General features: G+C 44.2%; 1 protein-coding gene across 2 annotated transcripts in view; it reads left to right on the top strand.

The window, feature by feature from the left end:
- The first annotated feature begins 1,466 nt into the window (after positions 1-1,466).
- MAST1 (microtubule associated serine/threonine kinase 1) overlaps positions 1,467-10,489 on the top strand; it is a 128,744-nt gene continuing 119,721 nt past the window's right edge. For both annotated transcript variants that reach the window (XM_082252629.1, XM_082252628.1), the window contains exon 1: positions 1,467-1,529. In XM_082252629.1, coding sequence (XP_082108755.1) covers positions 1,491-1,529 — 39 coding nt within the window. In that variant the 5' untranslated portion in view covers positions 1,467-1,490. The remainder of the gene's footprint in view (positions 1,530-10,489) is intronic.

The raw sequence follows: 10,489 nt of genomic DNA, 5'->3' as shown, positions 1-10,489 counted from the left end.
AAAAGAAAGCTCTATTTGTGGGAAAAAAGGACGTAAATTTTATTTGGGTACAGCGTCGCACGACCACGCAATTGTCTGTTAAAGTAACGCAGTGCCGAATCGCAAAATATGGCCTCGTCATTAAGGGGGAAAATCCTTCCGGTCCACAAGTGGTTAAAGGAGAATTCTACAAAAAAGAAATATTGGTTAAACCCACAAGTGATTTTTTTTTATTTTTTTTACCACTACTATTTCTTTACATTGGCCTTAGGAATGTACATATGAAGAAATTTAGAAATCGGATGAAAAGTTTAGCCCTGTAAAACACGTTTTGATAGATAAGTAGTGTATTTTATATACAGCTATATAGATCAGACCAAAATGAGGGACAAATGAGGAGGAATGAGGGACAGAGGGACTTTGATCCGAATCAGGGACAGTCCCTCAAAATCAGGGATAGTCCCTCTTAATCAGGGATAGTTCCTCGAAATCAGGGATAGTCCCTCGTAATCAGGGATAGTCCCTCGTAATCAGGGACAGTTCCTTTGAAATCAGGGACAGTCCCTCGTAATCAGGAATAGTCCCTCGTAATAGATCAGACCAAATTGAGGGACAAATGACGAGCAATGAGGGACAGAGGGACTTTGATCCGAATCAGGGACAGTCCCTCGAAATCAGAGATAGCCCCTCGTAATCAGGAATAGTCCCTCAAAATCAGGGACAGTCCCTCGTAATCAGGGACAGTCCCTCGAAATCTGGGATAGTCCCTCGTAATCAGGGACAGTCCCTCGAAATCAGGGACAGTCCCTCGAAATCAGGGATAGTCCCTCGAAATCAGGGATAGTCCCTCGAAATCAGGGATAGTCCCTCGAAATCAGGGACAGTCCCTCGAAATCAGGGATAGTCCCTCGAAATCAGGGATAGTCCCTCGAAATCAGGGACAATCCCTCGATATGTGTAGTCATGCAGGCCAACATCAACAGCAAATACTAGTCTGAATCCACAAAGCACAAACACCAGGATAGCGATCCTTATTTATTATTATTATTTTTTTTTTTTTAAGACAGTTATTTTCAGTTGCCTCCAATGAGATTGGAAAATGGCAGTAAAATGGCTAAAATAAGGATCTTTATCTTTGTATCAAAGCTTTGCCAATTGAGCCTATTGACTGGTAAATTTGTGGCCTCTTCATGCATCCTCCATACAAAGAGCTGTCCTGTCCATCTTCCCGAGGAAGGGGAACCGGTAGACGTTGCGGCCTCCCCACAATGGTCTTTTACCTGCCCTGTATTCCGGTAATGGCCCTGTGGGTTTGGTCGTCCATCCTCCCCCTCCTCCCTGTGTGCTAGTAAAAGGTAGCTGAGCCTTTGTGTTGATGTATTAAAGTGTAGCTGTGTGCAGCCTCCCTCCCTCCTCCTCCTCCTTCTCCTCCTCATCATCGCCTCCCTCTCTCTCCCTCTCTCTCTCCCCCTCCCTGTCTGATCCTCTGTGTTCTGCACTCTCCATATGACATGGATGACTCTGCCATCATCAGACGCAGGAGGCTGCAGGTACGGTGCCACCTCTTCTGTGCCCTGGTCACCCCCCCCACCAGGGTGCCCTGTGCTCATCTTGTCTGTGCCACCCCTTGTCCTGGAGGTTCTCATACAACTGCTGACCCCGCTACATTATTCCTTGTCTCATGGCATGTCTTAGCTCTCTATAAGATCCCCACTTCCTCCCTTCTCTCCCATTCTGCTGTCACTCTTTATATAGCAGAAGCCTTATATATCTTCTATAGCAACCTAGCCCGTCTCTGCAGCTTCTCCTGTGACTCTAGATAACGTTTTCCCCGATCACACCCCTTATTACTCCATGCCGATGTAGGAAAGCTGGAGCAAAAGTGGAGCTGTTGCCCATAGCAACTATCCCTTGGAAAAAGGAAATGTGTAATCTGGTTGCTATGGGAACTACTCCATGCTGCAGCTGTCATTTGACTGATGATATCTGACTAGTTCCTACGGGCAACAGCTGCCCTCTTGCTCCCATCTTCTGCCTTGTGTTTTCTATGGGTTACTCCCTGTTTAACCCTTCTAAATGCTATAATGACTCCTTACATTGCTCCGATTTAATACTGTAAGACTGCCATAGCAGCCAGTTAGCCAACCATATTTCATTTTATTGATCTGATTTGATTATGTTATTGGTTCCTATAGGCTACGGCAATTGACACATCATCAGAGCTATCTGTGTTGCTTTATTAAAGGGTCATGTAAACAAATAGTTGGAAGCAGCCAGTCTCAACCTTTTCAACATGGAGGAAAGCTTGAAATAACTTTAAGGTCTCAGATGATCGGTGGCGAAAATTACTATATCTACTTAAAGCACGTTTGTTTGTACCCATTAATAACCATTGGCCAGGGGGGAGAATGCTGTTTACATTGGTGGTCAATAGGAAAAATGCTCCTAACATTGGCGGTCAGTGGGAAGACTGGTCCTTGCATTGGCGGTCAGTGGGAAGACTGGTCCTTGCATTGGTGGTCAGTGGGAAGACTGGTCCTTGCATTGAGTGTCAGTGGGACTAATGCTTCTTACATTGGTTGTTCGAGAGAAGAATACCCCCTTACATTGATGTTCAATGAGAAGAATACTTCTTACATTAATGGTCAATGGGAAGAATACTTCTTACATTGGTGGTCATTGAGAAAATGCCCCCTTATATTGGTGGTCAATGGGAAGAATGTTTCTTACATTGGTGGTGAGTGGGAAGAATGCTTCTTACATCCATTGTCCATGGAAAGAATACTCCTTACATTGGTGGTCAGTAGGAAGAATGTTCCTTACATTGGTGGTCAATGGGAAGAATGCTTATTACATTGGTGGTCAGCAGGAAGAATGCTGCTTACTTTGGTGATCAGTGGGAAGAATGCTCCTTACTTTGGTGGTCAGTGGGAAGAATGCTCCTTACTTTGGTGGTCAGTGGGAAGAATGCTACTTACATTGGTAGTCAGTGGAAAAATGTTCCATGCATTGGTGGTCAGTAGGAAGAATGTTCCTTACATTGGTGGTCAGTGGGAAGAATGCTCCTTACATTGGTGGTCAGCAGGAAGAATGCCGCTTACTTTGGTGGTCAGTGGGAAGAATGTCCCTTACATTGGTAGTCAGTGGGAAAATGTTCCTTACATTGGTGGTCAGTAGGAAGAATACTCCTTACATAGGTAGTCAGTGTTAAAATGTTCCTTACATTGGTGGTCAGTAGGAAGAATACTCCTTACATTGGTAGTCAGTGTTAAAATGTTCCTTACATTGGTGGTCAGTGGGAAGAATGCTCCTCACATTGGTGATCAGTGGGAAAATGTTCCTTACATTGGTGGTCAGTAGGAAGAATGCTTCTTACATTGGTAGTCAGTGGGAAAATGTTCCTTACATTGGTGGTCAGTAGGAAGAATACTCCTTACATTGGTGGTCAGCGGGAAGAATGCCCATTACATTGGTGGTCAGCGGGAAGAATGCCCATTTCATTGGTGGTCAGCGGGTAGAATGCTCTTTACATTGGTGGTCAGTGGGAAGACTGGTCCTTACATTGGTGGTCAGTGGGAAAATGTTCCTAACATTGGTGGTCAGTAGGAAGAATGTCCCTTACATTGGTAGTCAGTAGGAAGAATACTCCTTACATTGGTGGTCAGCGGGAAGAATGCTCTTTACATTGGTAGTCAGTGGGAAGAATGCTCCTTGAATTGGTGGTCAGTGGAAACAATTTCCCCTTACAGATAGCTAAAATGATCACTGGTGCCAGAAGTTGCTCATTGCCCAAGAAACACCTAGCAACCTTTAAAGGATTCCTAGGGCTCCATGGTCATCTGGTTGGGAAAGGCCTGTTTAAAGTATATGTAAACCCAAAATAGATGAAATTTAGTTTGCTAAAGCAGCGTATATCATAAACAGTTGACATTTTTATTTAAACAATGTTTTAAAACATTTTTCATCCTTTGTGTCATCTCAGTGCTGCTGATCTGCTACAGCCCCTTGCAGCCACTGTTCATATACATGCACTCCAGTGATGGCTGCATGGCATTTCTTAGGGCGGGTATCCTGATGGTGACAACAGTGAACAATGCTTTTGTGACTCCCATTGGCATGGTCACTTGTAGTGTCAATTGGCAAAAAGTATGAACAATTGGGAGGCAGAGACAGAGTGTTGTCACTCTAAGGATGTGCCTGCATGAGGACCCCTTTATGACAGGATTTCCATGTATTATTTTAATGACATTTCAATTTGAATGTATTAATAATGACTTTTAAAATGACTTTTAGTTATTATAACTTATATAAGATTTTAGTAATTATGTTTACATATACTTTAAGCAGTAATATTGCATCTAGCTGTTTGCGCCTAGAAATGTTGCCATATTGTTCTCGGTAAGAGTGGAGATCCTATGAGCTTTGTTACACACAGTTTGAAGGCCTTGCCTTTGCTTCAGCTCCAAGCACTGACTTCCCATGATCACAGCAGCTAAAATACAAAGCCGCTGAGGCACCCTCTTCCCACTACCTGTTACTGCTCCCAATACATGTGAGGCTACATGCACAGGGCTGGTTTGGCCCCTCAGCGTCACACCTGGCATTTTTGGGCATTGGCGCACAGGTGCAGGTGCAGCGTTCAGCCTGCTGCCAGGAATTCTGCATTTGGGGTATATGTCCTGAACGCATATAGCCCTAAATGCTTGGTACAGCTTTTGACAGATGGCTGGTAGCAGGGCTGCCCAGATAGCAAGCAATTGTGCTGCAAGTTTGACAATGACTTCCTAAGCAACTGCAGCAAGTCCACATTGCATGACTCCAGCTCAACTTTCTTTGCAAGCATTCTGCAAGTCTGCTGCAAGTTCTGGCTCAGTTATGTTGTGCAATAGTCATCCCACCACAGGGGTCACTGTCAGTGCCATCTTAAGAGCATTAAAGGGCCCCGGGCAATACAATGCACTGCGGCCCCCCCTACACAATCACCCATGTGAATAAAAATGCAAATTATCGATAAGGCGATATTTATTGGTACAGCATTGCCAGGCTAATGACAGCTTTCAAGTTGGGCGGCTGGGTCCGGTGAACACACACATGGAACGGGAGTCAGACTTGACTGTCCTGTGTGTGCCTGTTCCACTGGAGGCGGACAGGCATTCCTGCAGTTGCGGGCTCCCCCTCCACGGCCCAAGTGGCCTGACAGCGGTACTGGGCCAACAGGTGCTTGCCACCTGCTAAGTTAGGCGGCGGAATGCACACAGGAATCAGGACTAATGCTTGGCTGGGGCTATGTTGCTGGGCAGGTTTGGGCCCCCTGGGCAAGTGGGGCCCCCGGGCAACTTCCCAGCGTGCCCATTCGGTAAGATGGCCCTGGTCACTGTGGCTGAATTTTCATTCTGAAGACTTGCAGAGCTTTTGCTGTAGACCAACGCAACTTTGCTCTTGATTGAGACTTGCCATGCAAATTTGCTACAAATTGTAAAAGTGTCAACTAGAACTTGTGCTTCAAGTGCTCTGCAAGGGTACAACTTGCCAATGAAAATGTGCAGCAAGTTATCAGGCTTTCAATTCAACACTGCCTCAAATGTGTGGCAAGTTATCCTTGCTATCTGGGTGGAAGCTGCACTTGTGCCATCCAGGTGCCCAACAAGTCAGGATTTGACCCTAATAGGCTAAATGCCTGTATGCATGATGCCTTATACTGACTATAATGGCTCACAATATATATTACTATACTATATACTATAACTTTTTGACAGGGGTAAGTAAAATTGCATGCTTCACTCAACCCCACTTGAACTCACTGTCCCTGGCAAGTTTGCAGGCCAAAGTTGTCCTGTCCAAAGCGTTCAATAGGTTTACTAAAATGAGGTCTCTGGAAGCACCTCAGGGGTTGAGTCTTGGCTCCAGGGTTTGGGACAAGAGGCAATGTGTTTTTGCCTATAGGTAAGTCAAATGATGGAGGTTCAGAGGGGCTCACAGCAGAAGCATGGACCTGAGATGGGTGGCCAGTGGGTGGTGTAACATTTTGCAGGATCCATAGCTTCATCTGGTGGTCTTTGAAGTCATAATGAAAGAGGAGCCGGTAACCACCTATGAGCCTCTGGTGGATGAGGTACTTGTGGCTCCTAAACTTCGACAGGTTCTTCGAAAACAAAACCCATAGGCCCCTCTGTGGTTCTTGATAGGCTTGAGGAGCCTACGGTGTAGGGGCCTTGTTTTTCTCAACTACCTTCTCTCTGGATATTATAGACCAGTGGTCCCCAACCCTGATCCTCAGGGCCCACTAAGAGGCCAGGTTTGCAAGATAACTGAAATCCATTCGAGGTGATCTAATTTGCTGCTCAGTGATTGCAGTACTCTAGTCTGCATCTCCCCAAGGTAATACTTAAAATCTGGCCTGTTAGTGGGCCCTGAGGACCGGAGTTGAGGACCACTGTTATAGACTGTCATACTTGGAAAAGGCTATTGTTTTCACCTTCTCTTTTTGGTGTACATCTTTGCGTCAGACTAGTCTCCTGGTTGTAGGTTAAAGTTTGATGTTTCTAACTCACCTTGCTCCATCCATGACCAGTCATTAACAAACTGTTGGACTTCAGACAGACGTTTCCATTTTCAAATCGAAGAAGTTTGGGCATATTTCAGTTCTTCTGTGGGGACTGTGGCTCAAAGGTCTGTAGGCCTCTCAAGGGTGCAGACAAACATAACAAGGTAGGAAAAGTTACATGTCACGGAATGCACCACATGGTTGTATTACCAGGCCATGTCAGCCAAGTAATAAGTCCCATTTTATTTGTTTCTCATGAGCTAGGACTCTCATCAGGTATATAAGATTGTGATTGAATCTCTCACATACCACATTACTTTGTGGGTGGTACAGGGTAGTGTGTGACTTCTCAATGCCTAGCGAGGGCACCATTCTTTGGAGAACTCACTTTAAACATAGGTTTCCTGGTCCCAATATATCTTCTGCAGACATTCATGGGAAAGGCAGAAGTGGCAGTCTGGTCATGAGTCAGTAACTGTCACTGCATACTTGGTGATATCCATCTTCTGACATGTTAGGCATAGGAAAGACGATGGTCAGTGCTGCCAGTGGGTTCGATTTACTGTATGCTAAGTCAGAGGTGAGTCAACCGTTGTATCACATGGAGTCTCAGGCAGAGTTGTATAAAGTACTCGAAACCCATACCTGAGTAAAAGTACAAGTGCTCGATCAAAAAGTGACTTGAGTAGAAGTGGAAGTGCTCGATCAAAAAGTGACTTGAGTAGAAGTACTAAAGTATTCAACATTTTTTGGACTTAAGTATTGCAAGTAGTTTTTTAAAAAATTTTGCTACTCAAGTACTGAAAGTAAAAGTACCAGTAGTTTTGAAAAAAAAATTGCTACTCAAGTACTGAAAGTAAAAGTACAAGTACTGTGTTATGTAGTTATTAAAGAAAGAAGTCAAAAGTTTGAACATCATATTGTTTTTTATTATTTCAAATGCAGCTTTTATTTATACATACAGTATCATTTATTTTCGTATGCACTGATAATACACATGTTTTGAGCTTCATGAAACCTGCCATCTACTGTTCTGGCAGTGGTAATTTTTATAATAGTAACGAGTAACTATACAGCACAAAAAAAAATATCGGAGTAGAAGTATTGAAATCATCGAAAAAATGTAGTGAAGTAAAAGTGGAAGTAGGAGAAAAAAATTATACTCCAGGAAAGTACAGATACCGCCTTTCGGTACTTAATCACAGTAGTGAAGTAGTTCTACTTAGTTACTATACATCTCTGGTCTCAGGAGTGGTCTGTAGGGCATTCAAAGGATGAGAGCACCACAAAGCTTGATTTAGTCTAGTAAGAATTTTGTCTTTTACCACTTGTTAATCAATAAAATCCAACGCGTTTCAGGGGCCCAAAACTCCCTCTTCACCAGGGCTTGTGTGCAGGTAGTCTATTCAAACCCAGTTTAGCGACCTGTTTTTATCGGTATCGCTTTGCAGTTGTTGTCCAGTACAATTTTGAATGCGCTTGAAAAAAATATTTTCCTTAACCACTTGCCGACCGCCAGCATGTATACTGTGGCAAGTCGGCTCTGTTGCACGAAACAATGTACCTGTACCTCTTTTCATGCAATAGACAGTGGCTACCCGCAATCGCTCCCCAGAGAGACAGAACAGCCGTCTGCCAATGTAAACAAGGTAGACTGCCATTCTGTCAGAGATGAACACAGGGGTCTTGTGTTCCTGCTATTTAGGAACACGAATCTCTATGTTCATCCAGTCAGACCATCCCCCACACAGTTAGAAAGCATCCCCTAGGAACACACTTAACCCTTTGATCGCCCCTGGTGTTAACCCCTTCCCTGCCAGTGTCACTACAGTAACAGTGCATATTTTTAGTACTAATTACTGTAGTAATGTCACTGGTCCCCTCAAAAATGTCAGGTATCCAATCTGTCCGCTATAATGTCGCAGTCCCGCTAAAAATCGCTGATTGCTGCCATTACTAGTAAAAAAAAAAAAAAAACGTAAATAAAAATGTCATAAATCTTTCCCCTAGTTTGAAGACGCGATAATCTTTGCGCAAACCAATCAATATACTGTACACTTTTTGATTTTATTGGCTGTGTTTTATAGCAGAAAGTAAAAAATATTGTTTTTTTTCTCAAAATTGTCGGTATTTTTTTGTTTATAGCACAAAAAATAAAAACCGCAGATGTGATAAAATACCACCAAAAGAAAAGCTCTAGTTGTGGGAAAAAAGGACATCAATTTTATTTGGGTACAGAGTCGCACGATCGCGCAATTGTCAGTTAAAGTAATGCAGTGGCGTATCGCAAAAAAAATGGCCTGGTCATTAAGGGGGTAAAACCTTCCGGTCCAGAAATGGTTAAATGAACTTTTCAGGTGCTTCAGTGATAACATATATTAGATAAAATAGTTAGTCAGACTGAAAAAAGACACAAGTTCATCCAGTTCAATGTATAGAAAAATAAATAAGTAGAAAACCTCCATATACTGTACACAGCCCTATACACACAGTTGATCCAGAGGAAGGAAAAAAGTATCCCCCCAGAAGGCAATCGGATATTTCCTGGATCAAAAAGCCCTGGTGGTAATATCCTATTATATTTTGTGCATTTGGGAATGCATCCAGCTCTTTTTAAAACAATCCACCGAGTTGGTTAGAATTAGTTCTGGAAGGAATCTATTCCACATCTTCACAGCTCTTACTGTGAAGAAACCTTTCGGTACATGGAGGTTATAGCTTTTTATCTTCAGATGTAAAAAGTAGTTTTTATTTAGACAAAATTATGTAAAAAAAGTCTACCATTTAAAACATTCCGAATACACTGCCAGCACACAAGTCCTTACAAAGGGGGAGTTTTGAGCCCCCAAAATGTGTTGGCTCTTGTTGGTTACAAAAGCTTTTTGGTACTGTCATATTATACTGCCTATTATACCTGCCTGCTCTATTTTACACAGTGGCCCACACTGGGTATTGGCACTCTGGGGGTTGCCGGCTGGGCACCCAACTTTTCTTTCTTGCTTTGCACTGTGCACGGATACTAGCAGTACAGCACTGCTTCTGCTTACCTGGCAACTGAAGTTTGGAGCCAAGGACTTCCACTTACTCTGAACTGCTGCCACCTCTGGTAGGGAGACCTGCACTGAAGGAGGGTCTGTACTAGAGGGTATCTGTACTGGGGTGTATCGGTACTAGGGTGTCTGTACTGGGTGGTGTCTGTACCGGGGGGTGGGGGGGGGGCTGTACTGAGAGTGGTCTGTACTGGGAGGGGGTTTCTGTACTGAGAGGGTTTGTTCTGAGGGATGTCTGTACTATGAGGATTGTATGGGGGGGGGGTCATTACTGGGGGGTTTCTGTATGGCAGAGTCTATGTTAAGGGGGTCTGTACTGGGTGGATCTGTAATGAGGGGATAGGCTGAGATCTGTACTATGGAGGATATGGGCTTTTGTTGGGGAATGGGGAAATATTTGTACTGACAGGAGGGGTAATTTTTGGTGTGTATTCTGTGCAGTGGCCTGTGTGCTATGCATTCCTGAGCCCCTAGTGCTAGATATACAAGATGTTAATCTTCCCATAACCCTTTCCATTACTTCATATAACTCTCCCTAATAGGAGTGCACAGCCTATCCCATTAGCACAGCCCTCAAAAATTCCACCCGCCTGCTCGCATTTTGCGAGTGGAATGATGAGGAGGGCGAGTAAGAACAGGGCTGTGCTGTATGGGGGAATGTATAGTGACAGCCCAGTGCCCGCCGCCGTTCACAGCGCAGCCTGCATTTTTTAGTACAGCTCCTCTCCACCTCCTGCACCTGGGACCACCCCTCTCCACCTCCTGAATGTCCCCTCCCCTTACAGGCTTGCAGCGTGAGCATTACACTCAGTTAACTGGGTGCCTGGGACCTCCACACTCCACCCCCACCTGATACATGTCCCTGCCCCCCCACAAAAGACTGCCGCTTTCCACTTACCTCCTGATGCATGTCCTG

Source organism: Pelophylax lessonae (genome assembly GCF_965119305.1).
Source record: "Pelophylax lessonae genome assembly, chromosome: 4".
Lineage (NCBI taxonomy): Eukaryota > Metazoa > Chordata > Amphibia > Anura > Ranidae > Pelophylax > Pelophylax lessonae.
Note: the sequence above shows the minus strand (reverse complement) of the source record. Positions and strands in the feature narration are given on the sequence as shown.